A 20,872-nucleotide genomic window follows, 5' to 3' on the forward strand; every position below is an offset into this window, starting at 1 on the left:
CGCAGGGCTTGAACTCATAAACCGCTATATCATGACCTGAGCTGAAGTCGGTGCTTAACAGACTGAGCCACCAGGTACCCCATATATCACTTTCTTTATCTGTTCATCTGTCAGTGGACACTTAGGTTGTTTCCATGTGTCAGCTATTATAAATAATACTGCTATGAACATGAGGGTGAAGTTACCTCTTCAAGTTACTGATTTCATCTCCTTTGGATCTATCCCCAGAAGTGGGATTGCTGGATCATATGGTAGTTTTATTTTTAATTTTTAAAACAACTTCCATTCTCTTTTCCATTGTGGCTGTGCCTCTTTATCTCTTAACACTGTGTGTATTTCCTAAGAATAAGGACTTTTTTTTTAATGTTTTTTACTTATTTTTGATAGAGACAGACATAGCACAAGTGGGGGAGGGGCAGAGAGAGAAGAAGACACAGAATCTGAAGCAGGCTCCAGACTCCTAGCTGTCAGCACAGAGCCCAACGTTGGGCTCAAACTCACAAACCGCAAGATTATGACCTGAGCCGAAGTCAGATGCTTAACCAGCTGAGCCACCCAGGTGCCCCAGGACATTCTTTTATATAACCTGAGTAGTTATAAACTTCAGAAAATCTGAATCAATATTTTGAATATGAACACAATACTCTAGAATTGAACAGAATACAGTATTTCTCAATCTGAATCTTACATTTTTATCTGATACAATACAGTATCAATTAGATACATACCTAATACTGAATTAAATACAGTATTCTAATCTGAACATGACATTTTATTTAATACAACTCTGTATGATTACAATATTCTAAATCTGAAAAAAAATACGGATTTCTAAATGTGGATGCAAGCCTCTTATCTAACCCCACAGTCACATTTCAATTTTGCCAATTGGTTCCATAATGTCCATTGGTTCCATAATGTCCATAATGTTACCACAATTTCCTTTTTCCATACAGAATCCAGTTGAGAATCATGTATTACATTTAGTTGTCATGTCCCTTCAATCTGGAACATTCCTCAGCCTTTCGTTGTCTTTCATGACATTGATATTTTTTAAGCACATGGATCAATTATAAGATGCCCCTTCAGTTTGGGTATGTTTAATGTATCTTCATGAGTAGATTTCAGGTTTGGTGGGACTATCCCTGATGTGAACAGCTGACAGGATTAGAAAGGTGGCTGAGTAGAAAGGCTGCAGGTGGGAGATAGGAGAGCAGGGGCTCCTGTTACCTGCTATACATCCACTTGCATTATTTGAGCTCTTAACATATAACTATTTGATAACTTTTTTTAAGACTGTATTTTTAAGTAATCTCTACACTCAACATGGTGCTTGAACTCACAGCCCTGAGATCAAGAGTCGCATACCCTACTGACTGAGCCAGCCAAGCACCCCAACAATTTTTTCAAACTAAGGGAAACTTATATTGGAGGGCACATATTTTGGAGATAGATGGGCATGGTAGTTGTTTTTCAAATCCTTTGAGGAGGTTAAAGAGGTGGACAAGGAAATACATGATCTAAGGAAGAATCTTTTCTGTTGAGGAGAGTAAATCACTTTCCATCTACTTAGACATTTCGCAACTCTTGGAGGTGGTGTCCTAGAAATTCAAATCATAAGTGCTTTGAAGGTTGAGAGACCTAGACTTTCTGCTCTCCCTTTCCATATTGCTGAACTCATGCTGGGCATATAATGGCAGCTCATGAACTCTGGGCCATTGGTTCAGATATTGCTTTTGAGATTCTTTGGCCTCACTTTGGATGCTGAGTAAGGGCTGAAAAGTTTTTAAGAATTCTGGGAATGGGACCATGGGTTTGTAATGGGTGTAGTGATTTCCCTAGCAGTTCTAAGATCTGCCTCTCCAAGAACTGTTGTGAAATACTCTCACAATTTTAACTTCAGTTCATCTAGGCCCCTATTTATAGGATTTTATCAGATAGCAAGCAAGCTGCTTCAAACTTTGTTTTGGTTCATGATCACCTTTAGCTACACCCTCTACTGCTGTTGAATTTTGCTCCTCTGGGAAACTTCTTATGAAGTTTTGTTCTGCCTAGATAAACATGCCGATTTCCCTTTGTCATCACTTATGATCCCCTTTCCAGACTCCCCACTTGCAGGCCTCCTAGAAATGCAAAAATTTCCCAGGTGGTTGTATTCTTTCCCACATCTGGTACCTGGCTGATGAGAGTAAAATCTTATTTGTGACATCTAGGTCCAACATACAGATGCAGGAATCTGTTCTTTTGGAAACACCTCTCCATATTAAAGGGCTTTGCTCATCCTCTCAAGTACTTCTACAGCACTTATCTGTCAGGAAGGAGCTATAGATACCCATGGCACTATTCTCACTTTTTTGGATACCTCCTTTCGTTAAAAGTTCACCCAAGGCTGGTTATTTTCTCTCTTTCTTCTATAAAAGAAATAAAGAGAAAAAGAGAGAAAGAGAGAAAGAGAGAGAGAGAGAGAAAGAGAAAAAGAAAGAGAAAAAGAGAGAAAGAAAGAAAGAAAGAAAGAGAAAGAAAGAGGGCGGGAAAGAAGGAGCAAAGGAGGGAATGAAAAAAGGAAGGAAAGAAAGGAGGGAGTGAAAAAGGAAAGGAAGGAAAGGAGATAGGGAAGGAAGGAAGGGAGGAAGGAAGGAAGGAAGGAAGGAAGGAAGGAAGGAAGGAAAGAAGGAAGAAGAGAAAGAAGGAAGGCAGGCAAAAACCCCCAAACCCAAAACTCACATAAGCATCACAAGTTTACCCACTGGTGCCACCTGTTGGCAAGCACACTGATATGCTTTTGCCTTGCTTGTAGCTTAATATCCATCTAAATTCACAGCTTGAACATTTTTATGTGAAGCGCTTTCTATGTTTTTCTACCTTCATCTTTCTAACTCATTAGCCACCTTGGTGGTTCAGCTTCACAGCCTTAGGATTTCTCTTTCACTCCCTTCCACCCAAGGCCACCTGCACTATCTCTTTTCTCTTTCTCTCTTCAACACACTGTCAGTTTTGTACAATGACTGAAATTGCATTAAATCCTGAGCGAAGGGAATGGGGATGCAGCCGAGGATGGGAGGTAGGGGATATTCTGGGATCTCTTTAAATTTCATGTGTAGGGAGCCCATGGCCGGGCTGGAATTCCATAAAAATAACCAGTGTAAGTCCAATATTGCAAAGAAGTATGTGTTCATGTGTGTGTGTGTGTGGGGGGGGGGGGGGGGGGACAGAAATACATTTCTTTTACCAAGCAATACAGTGAAGAGTCCTTCAAGAAATTTCTGATTGAGATACTGTTGTGCCCCACATTACATCTTCTCGAACATCTCTTAACTTTGGCTGTATCCACTGACTTTGCATTGAATGTCTCCTGCTTTCTGCCTGAGATTCTGGAACACTGAAGCATGGATCCTTCTGGGAGTCCACCTGGTACTTCCACCTGTGAGACCTGGAAGTGCAAAAAGTCATAACTCATGACAAGCAGGTGGTGGAATCCTTGTGGATGAATGCTCTCCTTTCCACCTCTGTGATGGACAACTCTACCCTGCGTTCTACAAAGCACCTTGAAAGCCTTGGTGGATCCATCTCTCATGGTCCACAGGAGTGACAGACAGGAGAATGGACTCTTGCTGTGGCATTCCCTCTTTCTTGTTCTGTCTTGCACTCCTCTATCACCCCTCCTCTTTCTCCCTGGATGTCTTCTCAAGCCAAACCACCTGTCACAAGCCCTCAAGGGTCTCAGGCGGGTGTGGTAGAACAACATCCTAACCACGACAGAGTGTAGTGGAAACTGAAAGAACTCTTATGATCTGAAATTCCACCTGCACACACAAACTGGCTTTACTGAATTCAATTTTGTAAACAAAGCTTGAATCCAATCAAACAGCCATTTTTGTAAATCTAAATCCAGTCACTGTCCCGATTTTTATAAGATGGTTTTGGGATTGTGTATACATGACCTGAAAATTATGAGAGTTAATTTGTTGGTTTCTCCTTGTATTTCTGTCAATTTTTACTTAATGCTTTTGGAGTTGTATTTTTTTTAAATTTTTTTTTAATGTTTACTTATACAGAGAGAGACAGAGCATGAACGGGGGAGGGTCAGAGAGAGGGAGACACAGAATCTGAAACAGGCTCCAGGCTGTGAGCTGTCAGCACAGAGCCCGACGCGGGGCTCGAACCCACGGACCGCGAGATCGTGACCTGAGCCAAAGTTGGCCGCCCAACCGACTGAGCCACCCAGGCGCCCCTTGGAGTTGTATTTTTTTTTTTTTTTTAAATTTTTTTTTTTTTCAACGTTTTTTTATTTATTTTTGGGACAGAGAGAGACAGAGCATGAACGGGGGAGGGGCAGAGAGAGAGGGAGACACAGAATCGGAAACAGGCTCCAGGCTCCGAGCCGTCAGCACAGAGCCTGACACGGGGCTCGAACTCACGGACCGCGAGATCGTGACCTGGCTGAAGTCGGACGCTTAACCGACTGCGCCACCCAGGCGCCCCGAGGAGTTGTATTTTTAAGTGTACACAAGTTAAGAATTACTGATGACCATTTATCATATGTAATTTCCCTCTTATTTTGAATTACTGTCCATTTTGCCTGATATTTAATTCATATTCATTTGGTAAATATTTTCCATGCTTCATTATCAATATTTCCATATATTTACATTTTATTTTTTCCCACATATTTACATTTTAGATTGAGGTAAATTTCTTGAAAAAGTATCTAGTTGGGATTTTTTTATCCATTCCAACAATCTTTGTTTTTAATAAGAGAATTTATTCCATATGCATAGAATATAATTATTGACCTTTTTGAATTTATTTTCACTAATTTATTTTTATGTGTATTTAAAAACATTTTCCACCTTTTCTTTTTTTTTTCTTTTAAATTTGTTTCTTTCTTTCCATTTCTCAGATTGCTCAGACTTTCTTACTCCATTTTCCCTGCTACTAGATTAGAAGTTATAGATTCTGTTTCTATCTATGGTTAATCTAGAAATTGTAACAGGCATATTTATTTAAGTTTAAAACTCTCCTAACCGTGGGAAGAATTATAGAATGCTACTCCCATCAACTTCAACACTCCTGTTGTTCAGGATTTTGTTTCCATCTCATTCATTAACTCCACCATGTAGACGTTGTTACAATTTCATATAGATAGTGTTTGTTTTGATTTACCCACAAGTGCAATGATTTCCTTGCTTATCCTTTTGAATTTCAGATCTTTATTTGGGGCTAAATTCTCTTCCTTCTGAAGTAATTCATTAGTAAAGGAATAGAGTGGAGAGCTCTATTAGTTTTTGTTTTGTTTTGTTTTGTTGAAAAATGATTTCACTAACTACACTATAGTTGACAATTATTTTCCTGTAATACTTTATTTTTTTTAAAAAAATATTTATTTTGAGAGAGACAGAAACAGCATGAGTGGGGGAAGGGCAGAGAGAGAGGGAGACAGAGAATAATCCCAAGTTGGTTTCACATTGTCAGCATGGATCCTGTAATACTTTAAAGATATTCCTCCTTTGCCAGCTGTCAACCTAATTATCATTCCTGTGCAGGTGATCCACCTTTCTTTTATGTTTAAAAAAAGTTTTTTAAACGTTTTATTTATTTTTGAGAAACAGCGAGTGAAAGCGGGGTAGGGGCACAGAGAGAGGGAGACACAGAATCTGAAGCAGGTTCCAGGCTCTGAGCTGTTAGCACAGAGCCCAACACGGGGCTTGAACTAACAAACTGTGAGATCATGACCTGAGCTCAAGTCGGACGTTTAACCAACTGAGCCACCCAGGCACTACCCTTTTCTTTCTGTTTTTATGACCTGCTATTTGTCTTGTCTTTGATTTCTGACAGTTTTACAATGATGTGTGTAGGTGTTGATTTCATTTTGTTTAACTGGCTCAGAATTTGTGCACTTTAGAAGTTGAGTATTGTCTTTCATTAATTCTGTAAAATTTGAAGCTTTTAAGTCACTGAGTATTGCCTCTTCTCACTCTCTCCTCTAAAACTCCAAGGGTGTGTGTGTGGGTGGGTATGTTTGTGTGTGTGTCTTCCACACTCCATGTCTTGCATCCTCTTTTCCAAACTCTTTATCCTTTTGACTCTGTGATACAATGTCTATTTAGTGGGGGGAAATTTGATTAATTAATTCATAGCTATTACTGATATGATGTTTGGACATATACCCCTTGATCTTGTTTTATATTTTCTAATTTATCATTCTTGCTTGTTCCTTTCCCATCTTACCCATTTCTGCTTTTTATTTTTTGATTGACCAAATTCTGTTCCATTTCCTTCACCAATGGTTTGTAACTACATTGCCTATTTTTAGTTTTCTAGAATTGTTTCTAATTTCTAAGAACATACTCTATGTGTGTTTTGGGCTGTAGTTTCTTCCCAAAATTCCACCATTTGTCTCCTATCTTCCAAGGGCTCCTCCCTCAGGATTTCTTTTCAACCAGTTGTTATGGACCAAATGTTTGTGTACCCCCAAAACTCATGTGTTGAGATCCTACCCCCAGGGTGATGGCATTAGGAAGCAGGGCCTTTAGGAGATGCTGAGGTCATGAAGGTGAAGCCCCCCTGATCAGGTTTAGTGCTCTTGTGAAAGAGACCCCAGAGAGCTCACTCACCCCTTCCACCATGTGAGGACACAGTGAAATGATGGCTGTCCATGAACCAGGAAGAGGGTTTTCCCCACCAGACACTGAATCTGCCGGCACCTTGTCTTGGATTTCCCAGTCTCCAGAACAATGAGAAATTTACTTTTGTGTTGAAGTCAACCAGTTGGTGGTACTTGTTATAGCAGCTAAAATGGACTAAGACATGAAGTCTATCTTTTCCTATTTTATCAGAATTTTAAATAAATTATTTCAGTTATTTCATATACCCTGTCTACCACCTTGATATCCCCCACCGCCACCGCCCCCCCCTTCCCCCGGTCATATATAACAGATGTCTCATCTCCTTAACCAGAGTGTCTGTCCCTTGAGCTCAGGACTGCCACACTGCTTTGTACATAGTCAGTCTTTGTTCATGAACTCACTAAAGAGACAAAGACTATTTCAAGGGGTGTCATTATTCAGGAAATATTTCTGGACTTTCTCTGATGATGACATGATTTCAAGGAATGTGTTGTGTTCTTCTGGTTGATCTGTCCTGTAAATTATAATCATTAGGTTTCCCAGTCAGGATAGGAAGTAACTTTAAAGTTACATGTAGACTCCCCATAAAAAAGAATGAAATCTTGCCATTTGCAACAACATAGATGGATCTAGAGAGTATTATACTAAGTGAATAACATCAGTCAGTCAGAAAGACAAATACCATATGGTTTCACTCATATGCGGAATTTAAGAAACAAAACAAATGAGCAAAGGGAAAAGAGAGAGAGAAGCAAACCAAGAAACAGACTCTTAACTATAGAGAACAAACTGATGGTTACCAGGGGGGAGGGAGGTTGAAGGTTGTGTGAAATAGGTGATAGGGATTAAAGAGTACACTTATGATGAAAAAAAGTTAAACATAGAATCTATCACCAGGTGGCAGTGTTGGCCAGCTTGAACTTTCTCAAAGTCCTTGCTGTCCGAAATTTGATTGATACTAGTTTTGTATTTTCTATCACTGATTTTTCCATCCAATCAATCAATATAGCAATCAATACACATCCTCCTGGACACTCAGTGGGTGCTTTCAGGGTTGGGACACTGTTTAATCTCTCTTTGGGACCCACAGGGATTGGCCCCAGAGAAAGCAGTGTCCATTCCAGGCAGTCAGCACATGTTTGCTGGCTGACCCCTTTCCTGCCACAGTCTTTGTCTCAAAGCTGTGCGTGTATGTAAACCCTCACACTTGGGTTGATTGAGCTAAGAGGCTGGAGAGCCCCTGGAGATATTCCCAAGGCCACAACAGAGATGGCAAGAGCGGTTTCAGCTGCCATTGCCCTCTTGGGGCAGGAAAAGGGGCCCAACTCCTCAGACCTGCCCAAAGAGTTCTTTCTGGTTTGCCTTCCTCTCTTATAGACTCTTGCATCAGAGAAGCCAAGCATCAAGGGTGATCACTGCCAGACAAGCTTCTGAGCAAAGATATCTGTTGGACTGAAACCATGAATGGGACAGGGTGGGCATTAGGAGTGAGTGGACTCTACAGACTTCTGCCAGATGACGAACCCATAGGATGAACCATGAGGACAAATGGCCACTGGGCCTTCCTGGCACACGGGGAAATCCACACACTGTTCAGGATGACTGTCCTGGTTTAAGAGTTGGCTTTTCTGAGCAGTGTTGCTCTTGGCTGTCTCATCTGCTTTGCCCTCTGGAGTATAAATAAACCTCCTCCTCCTCCTGTTACCTCTCCACTAGTCACCATTTGAATTCAAAGAAAACTCTAAGAGTGAGCTGAGAGCACTTTCTCTAGCTGTCCACCCCCTCAATTTTTTGTTTTATGCAAGTTGAAATAAAAACCTTCCCAGGCAGAACTGGCTGCCATTCTTAGAAGCTGCTGGATCAGAAACCCATTAGACGTAAACTCTGATTGCACTTCTGTCTAGAATAAAGCCAATTCTATTTGTGCCAACTTTAAAGGAAACTACAAACAGTGCTCCTGACTGCATCACTCAGCCCTAAAGGAGTGTGAGGCACAGTGGCTGTCCTGATCTGATGGGGACAGTGCCCATCGAGCTGGGCTGGGGGCAGTCTACTGAGTTGGAAGCCAAAGAAAGATAAGGAATGGGGAGGGGATAGGGCATGAGATCCATAAACCTGAAGTGCAACAGTCTTTAAATCTATCATTAAGTTTCCCATACTAACAGAAGCTATGATTTTATTGAAACAGAACAAAAAAACCCTTTGGATATTAAATCTGGCATCTTCTCATGAGGAAGAATACACTGCTTGGAATTTTAGAGCTAAAGGATTTAGAACTTGCTACATTTGCTCATTTTGTAGATAAGAAACCTGAGGCCTAGAGACATCAAGGGGCTTGCCACATGGTGGGCTGGGGGAAGGATTGAAGGCCTAATCCAGTCTCTTGGCACCCTGTCCAACGCTGTCTGTCTACTCAGCTTCCCCAAGGGCTGCTGAATGAGGGAGCAAGGGTTTGACCCATGGGTGATGGTTGCCAATGGCTCAAAGTTCTTACCACTTGGTGCTTGGAGGGACCCTCATTGTGTCTGTATGATCACCACTAAAAATGTCAGCCTGCCATTGGGTGAGAGCAGGCAGTGCTATTGCCACAGCAAGGGTGTCTGCAGGAGAGGCAGCTCTGAGACTGAGTAGAGTATACATGGGTGCAGGGAGCCTTGCTCTCTCCCCTTGGCCCTGTGGACCCTAGCAGTTAGAAGATTGGTTCTTCCAGCTATCAATGACTACTAGACACAGAGATGCCATTGTCTTTACTGACGATGCTTTTGACTATGTGGGCTTTTGTGTGTGAGGGGGAGGGGGTCTCATGGAGGTGAACCCAAGAGTGTAAATCGTTTCTGTGGGTTTGTGGATAAATGACACCCTAGCCTTTCATGCTCATGTAGGGCTAGATAACTTCCAGGGCTTGGTGTTGATGAAATTGAGTTAGCATATTACTAGAATTGACAGAGAACACACCCGCCACAATGTCTGGCTGCTGTATATGCAGCACTGCCTTCAGAAGCCCCCAGATCCAGGAGGACACTCGCTGTCAACCCAGTACCATCTGGAGGTGGTCCTGGTTTTCACTTCCTCTCTGTTTTGTTCTTTGGTGATGAAACCTCTTGCTCTGTGGTTGCTGTGCATGTTGGGTTAACCCCACAGGGTAGATACAAAGTAAGCCCCAGGTTCCTATGGAAAATCTCTCAGGCCTCCCTACTTCTGCACCTGCCAACGTACATCTTTCAGCTGTAAGGGCTTGGCCCAGGGGCCTCTTGGGAAGAAAATGTGACTAGTACTTCCTGGATGTCCTGCTGCTCTCTCTCAGCACCACTGAGGCTCCACAGAAGCAGTCTTGTGGATATGGCAGGGGCAGATGGATAGAGTGGTTCCACCTTGTTCTGGGAGATAGGCTTCCTGGAGGCAGCAGGGATGGCCTTGGCCTCAGGGGCCCCAAGGGCTGTGACACTCAGGAGGAAGGTCCTCCAAGTCACCTCTTGGGTAATGGGCTTCAGGAAGTGCAATTCTGTACCACCTGAATTCTGAAATATTTTATGTACACATAATCACTTTTCTTTATGCAACCTGAAGGAAACAAGAACTATGTACTTCTTTCTCTTATTAAAATCTTTTTTAACGTTTATTTATTTTTGAGACAGAGAGAAACAGAGCATGAATGGGGGAGGGTCAGAGAGAGGGAGACACAGAATCTGAAACAGGCTCTAGGCTCTGAGCTGTCAGCACAGAGCCCAACGCGGGGCTCGAACTCACAGACTGCGAGATCATGACCTGAGCCGAAGTCGGCTGCTTAACCGACTGAGCCACCCAGGTGCTCCTATTTTAAAGTTGAGTCAATTCTATGTACTTTCCTCATTGTTCTCATTGTGGGGTCTCTTCCTCTGGAAGGCTATATGGGCTCCCTTACAGCATCACAGCTGGGTTCCAAGAAAGACAGGGCTGTGGCTGGGGTCTCACAGGGCCTAGACCTAGGTCCATCAGAGAGGGGTGCTCCCTGTGTTCCAGCATCAAAGCAGTCCACCAGCCTGCATTCAAGAGGTGGGGAACAGGCTCCTCATCTTGCTGGAGTGTACACCATCACTTACAGGGGATGAAATGTTGTTAGCCATCTTTGGGATCCCCTGCCACAGTTATAATCTTCATTCACAATTCTATATGTTCTATTAAAATGAAGATCCAGGCCAAATGGTGAAGCAGATAATAAGGAAGGAGCGGGGGTGCTGGATGTTACTGCTGCTCCTCCACTGTTTATTTCTTTGGGCTCAGTTTCCTCATTTGTTCCACCAGGGGGTTGATAATTAACAGAAATTGATAGCCCTAATTTTTAAGCTAAGTAAAAGATGCATCTGGCATAGAGCAAGGCACATGTCTAGTGCTAGCTGTTGTCACTGGCTTACCAGCCTTAAAATCCTTTATTCTCTGGCAGAAGACAGGCATTACACACACACACACACACACACACACACACACACACACACACACACACACGGCCTGGGGTTGACTTCCAGTGGAAGCTCCTCCAAAAGACCCTCTTCTGCAGCGTATTTCCCTTTCCAGACCTTACAGCTAACAGGAAGTAATCTTTCCCAAACCCAAAGAACTCAACCAACCAGTTTTCCAAATTCCCTTTCCCCTCTGTTTGTCTTCTTTAGTATGGGTTTACTCCTTGGGTGTTGAAATATTTAAGTATCTGGTTGAGACAAGATTCTATGAGTTTCCTTCTTAGCTTGACAACAAGAACACAGCCTCCACCACTGGGCTTCCTGTGTGCCCATTCCAGGCTAGACTTTTCAGATACTACTGCATTTAGTCTTGACTGAGGCCCTGGGGAAAGAGATGTTACTCTTGTTTTGAAGAAAAGAAAAATGAGGCGCAGAGAGGTTAAGAAACTTGCTCAGGGTCACAGAGCTCGAAAAGTCAACGTTTGAACCCAGGCCACAGACGCTGGAGCAATGGGAGAAACCTTCATGTTTCCAAATCAGCCAAGGTTAGTAGGCCATTTGCTTCCCTGTTACACTCTCGCTCACCTCCCCTTAGCAGGTGACCTCCGCGAGGGCTGAGGCCAGCAGCTGGCTGATAAGAACATCAGACTCCCGACCAACGTCCTGGCCCAAGGACCACTAACCAGCCCATTTGGCCCACGGGAGCCGCTTGTGTGTGTGTTGGGGGGTGGGGCATGGGCCAGCCTGGCAGGGTGACTGGCTCACTCTCAAGGGTACACAAAAGGATTAATACTTTGACTTCAACCTATGAGATGCTGAAACGACCTAACTTTGGTGGTCCTCGGACCCACCTGCGCGCTTCTCTCCACCAGTCACATTCTGCGCTGGCTCCTTCCTATTGCAGACGGTTCCGGGAGCCACTGCCTGGGAGCCTGCGTCCCCCAACGCAAACAGGTCGCTGTTTTGTTCTGTTTTGTTTTTTCGTGGCGCAGCTCTCAGATCCTTAAGACCCACAAACTGAAACCAAAACATCCTGGCCTGACGCCCAGAGTCTGGACGGGAGCGAAGAGACGGGAGGCGGGCTGTGGCATCGCAGTCCCGCGAGAGCCGCGGCCCTCCCTCTGGTATGCATGCCCCAGCGCTTCTTCCTCCGCGGACCCCTTCTCAAAGGCGGGAGAAGAAAGGGTGGGACCCGGGCAGGTCCGGGAGAGAGGCAGGTCGCTACAGGACCCGGGCCCCGAGATGTGGGTGGTGGCCGGAGGGCGGAGACGGGGCGGGGCTCGCGGAGACACCAAAGGGCGCCTCCGGCTCTCCGCCTCAGATCCTGGTTCAAGAGTGCCTCAGGGCGTCGGGCAAGATGGCTGCGCGCGGGTTGGGTCGCAGCTTGGGGAGACTCCTGGGCAGCCTGAGCTGGCGCTCCGGTCAGCCCGCGAGGCCGCTTCGCGGGGTGAGCGCCCCCGCCGCAGCCGCAGCGCAGCCCGGCTCATACCAGGCGCAGATCGCACAGGCGGCCCGAGAGCCCGCCGCTTTCTGGGGGCAGCTGGCGCGGGACATGCTCGTGTGGGACACCCCCTATCATACCGTCTGGGATTGTGACTTCAGCAGCGGCAAGATCGGCTGGTTCCTGGGAGGCCAATTAAACGTGTCTGGTGAGTGGGTTGCCGGGGACCCAGGACGCCTTCAGCTCACGCGTCTCGAGGGGACGTAACAGAAACTGGCGGGCCCAGCCGTCCCCGGCCCGGCGGGTCAGGCCCCACGGGAGGCCCTTTTTCCAGTCTTCTGCTAGTCGAGCTCTCAACTGTGGCGCCTCGCCATCCCCGCCCCCATCCAACCCAGCCCGGCAGGCTCCAACTGCCACTGCAACCCCGCGCCCCGACTCCACCTTCCCGGCTTCCGCACGCGCCTGTGGAGACCTCCGGGCATGAGCTTGAGTCGCCCAAAAGCTGGCCTTGTCCCAGCGCGGCTCCTCTCTCCACTGCCTCCAGAGTTAACTACTTGGTTCCACCGCACTGCGGAGCGCGCGCCTGCGGAGTTGCGGGCGAACTACGTGCCAGGCTGGGGTGTAGGGTATGGGGCGCAGAGGTGTCCGTCAGGACTTGCCCGCTCCTATCCCTGGGGGAGGCAAAAAACGATAAGTGTCTGACTTGTCATCGCCAGTTGCGGGGCCCAGCGACTTGCCTGGGGAGAAACTACCCATGTAAACAAACATAGGAGTGGAAGGCATTCGGGTAGGAACAAATCCTGAGCCAACAGTAGGAATCGGTTATTTCCTTGCTCCTGGGACTGTGGGTGGGAAGGATGGAATGGGTGTCTCCTAACTGACAGTTTCAGCTGCACCCGGAAGACCCACGACTTGCTTCAGACCTGGTGGTGATTGAGACCCCATTAACCAGTTTCATATCTGCTGAGATTGAATCCGTTATAGTTTCATTAAGATTTGGGATTGGGAACACAGTGTTCCCATACCACAAGGGGAGAAGGTCCAGGAACTGGAGGCAGTAGTGGCCAGGCAGGGTAGGCCTGGTGTTGGTCTGCTGGGGCAGGATGGGACTTGCAGGCAGGTGCGGTGGTCAGAGGGGCTGCCTCCTGTCTGGGAATATGGAGTTAGATGGGCTCTGGGAGTTGTTTAAGAAAAGGGCCTTCAGGTCTTCACCGCAGGGCCATGCCAGGGTCTGAACTTGGAGGTTGGATCTGCTGTCTGGCACAGCTCCACCAAGTTTTTCTACTCAGAGCCTCAGTCTCCTCCTGTGCAAACTGGGGGTGATAATGCCCACCTGCTACTCTGGTTGTCAGGACAGAGTGCCAGAAAGTATGGACCAGTCCAGCATTTATTGGTGATCAATAGGTAGTAATGATTTTAACTTATTACATTCTGAAGTGGTCTTAAAATTATAGGTAGTGCCTGGCAATTATTTTTCCAGCAAAGAAACTTAAGGGAACTTTGGACCATATATATATTTTTTCATACTGTACATTACTTTGCTGGTTTAATCAAAATGAGTCACTTACTAGCTAAGTGTTTTCTCTAAAATTGAGTCAGCAACAAGTGTCCTTGAACTAAGCAGGGGGAACCAACCCTTAGGTTTGCAGAGTTGGTGGAATGTGCCTTTGAAGGGGAGGACATGACTTACAGAAGGAAGGTGCATAAAGTGCAGCTCCTTGAGGCTGCTTTTGGACGTGGAAGGCCTGAAGTGGCTGTGAACATTCATGGTTAGCTTGTGCGCACTTGCAGCCTCTTACTCTTTGATAAGAGAGTGAGGATGGACCTTGTGGGGCAGGTACCTAGGGCCTGGTGAACCTCAGTCAGTCACGGCAGGGTGTGGTCAGCAAGAATTCTTCTGCCTCTTTTTCCTTCACTTATTTCTCCTTTATGGCTGCCTAGCCAGCAGCTGAGCTTCAGGAAACTGTTATGGAGAGAGACAGCTTTTTGCAGCTTCCTTCCTCCAGTGTGTATGCCCACCCATTCATCTGCCTGGGATATCTCTGTCCTTTGCCAGTGTCTGTAAATCACAGAGGTGACACTATGGAAGAGGATCAGGCCAGGCCATAGCTGCCCTGAGTACCACCTAGAGAGTTGTGGAAGGGGTGGGGGTGTTTTGGCCTGATCTGTCTGTGTGATAGCACAATGATGGCTTGTTCCAAAGGTGCATTGCTCTCAAAACTGCCATTACCCCTTCAGGGTACTAGCAACTGTACTAGCAGTTCTCAAAGTGTGGTCCCCAGACCAGCAGTATCAGCATCACCTGGGAACTGTTTAGAAACACAAGTTCTCAGACTCCATGCTAGACTGTCAGAATCAGAACCCCAGTGAGTGGGGCCCTGCCATAACAAGCCCTCCATGCACATTCAAGGTGGAGAACCACTGACCTATCAACCCCAAACCAGGGCAGATGAAGGCACTTTTGAAATGGGCAGGATTGGGATTAGTGTCCTGGAGATGACTCTGGTGAACAAACAAAAATGGTATATGAGTGATGCAGTACAGTTTAGTGGTCCTGGGTGTGTCTAGAATCACACCTAGGTTTGAGTCCTTACTTTCCCCTTACTGTTCTTTGTATGCATCTCCTCCTCTGTAAAGTACAGATAGCGTATAACCAAACTCTGTTCTAATTACTATTGTTGCATATCCACCACCCCACGTTTACTGGCATAAGGTAGCAACCATTTTATTACTCTTGCAGATTCTGTGGCTCAGGGCTTTGGACAAGGCCTGTTGGGGATGACTTGTTTCTGCTCCTGAAGGCTGTCTGGGCTGTTGCATCTGCCTTGCTTCTCAGTCCCAGGTCTGGGGCTTAGGCTGGGATGACTGCAGGCTGGGCTCAGCTGGAACTGTGACCCAAAGCACCTACACAGGGCTTGTCACAGCATGTTGCTGGGCCCGGGGAATGCTGATGACCAGTGGTCTCAGAGACCAAAGCAGAAGCTGCTAGGCTTCTTCTGACCAGGAGGGAACAACCTGGGGACACATGGGGCCGTGGTTAGCAGCAAGTGACAAGTGAGAGACCTTGTACCCAATCACTGGCTTTTGTTATTTATTAATGAATCATGGGGAAGCCTGTGACCTTGAACTTGGCCTTCAGCAGTGTTATTGGGAATGACGTTTTCTGTTAACAAGACCATAGGAGTTTGCATTGGATCAGTCTTGGATAAGCGGGAAGCAGGCTTTGGAAGACATGCTGGTGGCCGACATGGCTCTCAAAGTCCATCCTGGGGCTCTGGGATAGCTAGAGTGTCAGGTGGGGTCATGGTGTCAGAGGACCCCTGAGCAGAGCAGATAGAGTCTCCAGCCTTCACTGATTTGCTTCTATTACATTTACATAAAACTGCTTTTCAAGTTTCTGTGGAAAGCCAAGACCTAAAACTGATTCTAAAAAAGATTCTTTTTTTAATTAAGTTTTTTATTTTAATTCCTATATAGTTAACATACAGTGTTATATTAGTTTCAGGTGTACAATATGGTGATTCAACAATTCTATGTATTACTCAGTGCTCATCATGATAAGTGTACTCTTTAATCCCTATCACCTATTTCACCCATCCCCATACCCACTTACCCTCTGATATTTGCAAATGACATAGCCGATAAAGGGTTAGTATCTAAAAAGGATTCTTACCAGTCTCTGTCTTTTGCAGGGCTCAACAGATTAAGGTTTTTGCTCTGTGGCGTATAAAGTCAGGATGTCAGGAAATTGCAAATGCAGAACTGGAGGGTAATGATGTGTGTTGGTTGCAAAACACACAACTAAATTCTGTTTTCTGAACACCAAATTCTGCATCAGATTTTTAAAAATTTTTTTATTGAACATTTTTTGAAATGTTTATTTACTTTTAAGAGAGAGAGACGAGTGCGAGCAGGGGAAAGACAGAGAGAGAGAGAGGGAGACACAGAGTCGGAAGCAGGCTCCAGGCTCTGAGCTGTCAGCACAGAGTCTGATGAGGGACTCGAACCCACGAACCGTGGGATTATGACCTGAGACGAAGTTGGACGCTTAACTGACTGAGCCACCCAGGTGCCCCAATGAATCAGATTTTATTTTTTTAAATATGAGTTTCCTTACTTTTAAGCAAGGGTGTAGAAAAACTATTTTTAATCCAGAGATTTCTGGATGCTTTTTGGAACATGAGTTGCAGCTGTGGAAACCATTTTGCTATACTTTTCTCCTCTTACAATTGCACCTCCCCTAATTCAGAAGACAGACACACTGAGAATAGAAGATGCTGCACTTCTGTGGTCCACTTTTCTGTCAATGGTTAAAGTAACTTTTCTAACGTCTTTCAAGGAAGTCTAAATGAAAGTCTAACCCCAGGTCTTAGGAGGAATGTCCTCCTGAAGACACTGAATACTTCCCAGTTGTCAGACGCACAACTTACTTTAAATAGCAGATGCTTCTGGAAAATTGGCAAATATAATTTATGACTGATGTAATCTCTTAAAATATGCCAGGGAGATTTTCTATTTAAAGAAAACCCATTGTGAATCCCTTTGTGAATATTAACTCCCTCATTTCTTTTGATTAAAAAATTGAATTTCCGCATGTGGGTTCACTTAAAGTTGGGGAGGGGGAGGGAGGTACTTAAACATCTGACAAGAGTTCTTGAAAATCCCTACATAAGTGTGTGCCATCTTTATAATGGAAATGATAATCCTATTGTAATCTTTTTTAAAAAACACAGCTCAAGGGACGCCTGGGTGGCTCAGTCAGTTAAGCAGCTGGCTTAGGCTCAGGTCATGATCTTATAGCTTGAAGGCTCATGGGTTCGAGCCCTGAGTTGGGCTCTGTGCTGACAGCTCAGAGCCTGGAGCCTGCTTCCAATTCTGTGTCTCTCTCTCTCTGCCCCTCCCCTGCTCGTGCTCCATCTCTCTCTCTCTCTCTCTCTCAAAAATAAATAAACATTAAAAAAAAATAAAAAATAAAACACAACTCAAAACCCATGAACCACCAGCAGGCATTTGCTTATCTGTTTGCAGAGTAGTGTCAGGCCTGGGTTGTAGATCTGTACTTAGGAACATGGTGGAACCTCTTCTCATCTCATCCTCATGACACCAGTGTGAGGTGGTTGGTCTTCCCATTGTACAGATGTGGAAATGAAGGCTGCAACTTAAGCATAGTGATGAACAGTACAGAAAACACGCCAATACCACAGGGCATACATTCTGCCCAGGAGACGAACCACAAATCAATAAGTGAGAAAATCCACACTGGGGTAACTTGCTCAAGATTTTTCTAGCTGCTAAGGAGAGAATTATGATAGCGCCCCTCCACCCCAACCCCATGATAAATGAATCTTAGGCACATGGTCCCTGTCCTCAGGGACTTGTGACCCAGATGGGGGAGGATTTTGCAGAGTTAGCATTATGTCCCAGAGTGGAGACCACCGGGCAGGTAAGTAAGCATTAAATGGTGTCAGCCATGGAGTGACAGGGAGGGAGAGGTCACTGTGTGCTAGGATATTGGAAAAGGCTTTTAGTAGGAGGTGGTGTTTGAGCTGAGCCTTAAATCGACCTAAGTCCTTGCCCACTTGTTCTTGGAGATGGAATTTTCTTGTCCCACTGCCCAGTTCTTTTGGTAGAAGCTTTGTTTTTAAATGTGGAGAAGGGGGGAGTGCTTGGGTGGCTCAGTTGGCATTTGACTCTTGATTTTTGCTCAGGTCATGATCGTAGGGGTGTGGGATCAAGCCCCATATTGGACTTCACACTCAGCGTGGAGTCGGCTTAAGATTCTCTCTCTCTCTCTCTCTCTCTCTCTCTCTCTCTCTCCCTCCCTCCCTCCCTCCCTCCCCTCCCTTCCCTCCTTCCCTCCCTCTCTTTCTCTGCCCCTTCCCCTGCCTCAGATAAAAAAATTAAATGTGAAGAATTTCCTTTCTTTCACTCCCATCCCCCTTCTTTCTTTTCCTTCCTGCAATGAAGGCAATAGCAGGAACCATACACGTGTGTTAAAAGCCAACACATACATGGCATTTTAGGACCACTATCATCTCAGACCCTGAGCTGTGCTTTGTGTATGTGTTTGTGTCATCTGAGCATCATCCAGGGCAGCAGTGGAGGGTGCTTCTCTTGGGGACACAGCAGAACCATCTGACCCCATGCAGGAAACCCTCAAATGGCCTTTAATTCCTACCTTCTCTCTGAATCAGGAGCCATTACCCCCATGATGGATTAGGAAAGCAAGATTTAAATTAGATAAGCAAAGCACCGTCTGTGGTTAGTGAGTGGTTGGACAGGGTCCAGATACCAGAGCATGGGTTTTTCACATGACTCCAGGCTGCCATCCAGCAAAGGTCTGGCCAGATGTCTTACAGAGAGTCTTATTTTTTTTTAAAAAATTAATGTTTATTTATTTTTTAGAGAGAGAGACACAGAATGTGAGTGGGGGAGGGGCAGAGAGCAGGAGACATAGAATATGAAGCAGGCTCTAGGCTCCGTGCTGTTAGCACAGAGCCCGATGTGGGGCTTGATCTCATGAACTGTAACATCATGACCTGAGCTGAAGTTGGACACTTAACCGAATGAGCCACCCAGGTGCCCTGAATCTTTAATTACTCCTGTCCCCAAAGGGAAAAGAAAGGCCCCCCCGCCCACCCATCCCAAATCTAGAATAGATTGTGTGTAGATGTATGCATTCACATCTATCTGCTGGGGCAGGGTCCTGAACCAGCAGCAGCAGCAGCAGCAGCAGCAGCAGCAGCAGCAGCAAGTGGGATCTTCCTAGAGGTGAAGATGTTCATGCCCACCCAGACCTGCTCATTCAGAGACTCAGGGTGAGGCCTTACCATCTCTGTGCTAACAAGCCCTCTGGGGGTTCTGGAGGATTCAGAAGTGCTAGTTTAGATTAGAAAGAGACTCTGAGGGATAAGGCCACAAAGACAAGAGGTCTGTTCTTTCCCTAGGCATGGAGCTAACCTGGTGTCCTTTAGACTCCAGTGTTACCCTCCAGCCTGAGGACTTGAATGGTCTGTCCATCATTCCGAGCTATGGTACTTCTTTGCTCTGTGCTATGGGTTAGGCTGCACAGGTACAAATATTGACAGGACATTGGGTCCCAGCCTACAGAGGGGCAGCAAGTGTAAACATCTCAGGAAAAGTTAGAGGGAGGCATGAGGTCCACAGGATGTGAAGTGCTTAGTGAGAGTGGGAACATGTAGGCCAAGACCTGCGCGAGTGTGGGCACCAGGTGAAAGGAAGCCGTGGGGACAATGGGACAGTGTCCCCCAGGTAAGGAGAAACAGCACAAAGGCCCAGAAGCAGGAAGGAGCTCACCAGACTCAACATGGCCAGCAGTGAGAGGTAGATCATGCGCAGCCTTGGCGGATGCTTGTTGAACACTCCCTGTGTGCAGGGAAGGCACGTAGGGGATACTGCACCTGGGGTTCAGTGCTTACCTGCCTGGATTCCTGCCATCCATAAGCCCCAGGAAGATGGGGATACATGGCTGCTCTCACTGGCCACTCATCCACACCCTGGATTCCCAGTGTCCATCCTGTGGCACATATTTCTCCTCTACTTTTTGCAGCTCTTCCTTTTTGCTTGGTATAAACCAGGTGCAGGATGCCCTGCTGGGGTCTGAGGCTGTGAGGGTCTTGGCTTGAAGCTGGGCCATCACTCATGGGATGAGACGTATATCCTGGTTCCCTGGCTGCTGTGGGAACAAGCAATGCTGGGAGATGAATCCTGGGTGAGGCATCATGTGTGGTTTGTGGCCTTTTCCACTGTGGCCTTGGGCAGGTCACTAGACCACCCAGAGCACCTGGTAACTGTTTTCTAGGCTACACCTGAGCTGCCCACTTTTCAGGGTGACACAAAGGGTCAAACTCAGAGTGGGAGAAGGTATTTTAGAGCAGGCTTCTTGGTTCGGTGTGCACACATCTCAGGGGGTCTTCTGTGGGGCAGGTTTGGTGTGAGGCTTAGAGTTTGCTCTTATAACTAGCTCCCCTGTGATGCCTGGAACAGCCAGGGGCCAGTGAGCACTCATGTGCACATGGGAGCAGCCCCCTCCTCCCGCTGGACCACCCATCCCCACACAGTGCACAGCTGTAACCCAGTTTGTGGATTCTCAGCTGGGCACTTTCAGGTTTGTTGTGACCTTCCCAGGGTCATTTCTTCCTGATTCATCACTTAAATCCTTCAGGGCCCGGAAGCATGGGTGGAGGGTGGGGTGGTGGGCTGGTGTTGCGGGGTGGGGAAGTGGTGGGTATGAGTGAGAAAGGGTAAGTCCCTCCTGGGGAGGGGGCAGTCACTGCTTTAGTTCCTAGGTGAGGATGTGGCCTCATCTGCTGATTGTTCAAGAGAAGCCAGAAATCTGTGGTTTTGTG

At 46.1% G+C, this 20,872-nt stretch overlaps 1 protein-coding gene across 2 annotated transcripts in view; it reads left to right on the forward strand.

The window, feature by feature from the left end:
• Positions 1–11,805: 11,805 nt before the first annotated feature.
• Positions 11,806–20,872, forward strand: part of ACSS1 (acyl-CoA synthetase short chain family member 1) — a 61,749-nt gene continuing 52,682 nt past the window's right edge. Inside the window, exon 1 of one of the 2 annotated variants that reach the window (XM_060610585.3) lies at positions 11,806–12,016. In XM_060610585.3, the coding sequence (XP_060466568.1) occupies positions 11,875–12,016 (142 nt within the window). In that variant the 5' untranslated portion in view covers positions 11,806–11,874. Of the gene's footprint in view, positions 12,017–12,084; positions 12,712–20,872 lie in introns of those variants that run through there. The other variant, XM_060610568.3, reaches the window with a different exon arrangement.

Source organism: Panthera onca, chromosome A3 (genome assembly GCF_046562875.1).
Source record: "Panthera onca isolate mPanOnc1 chromosome A3, mPanOnc1 haplotype 2, whole genome shotgun sequence".
Lineage (NCBI taxonomy): Eukaryota > Metazoa > Chordata > Mammalia > Carnivora > Felidae > Panthera > Panthera onca.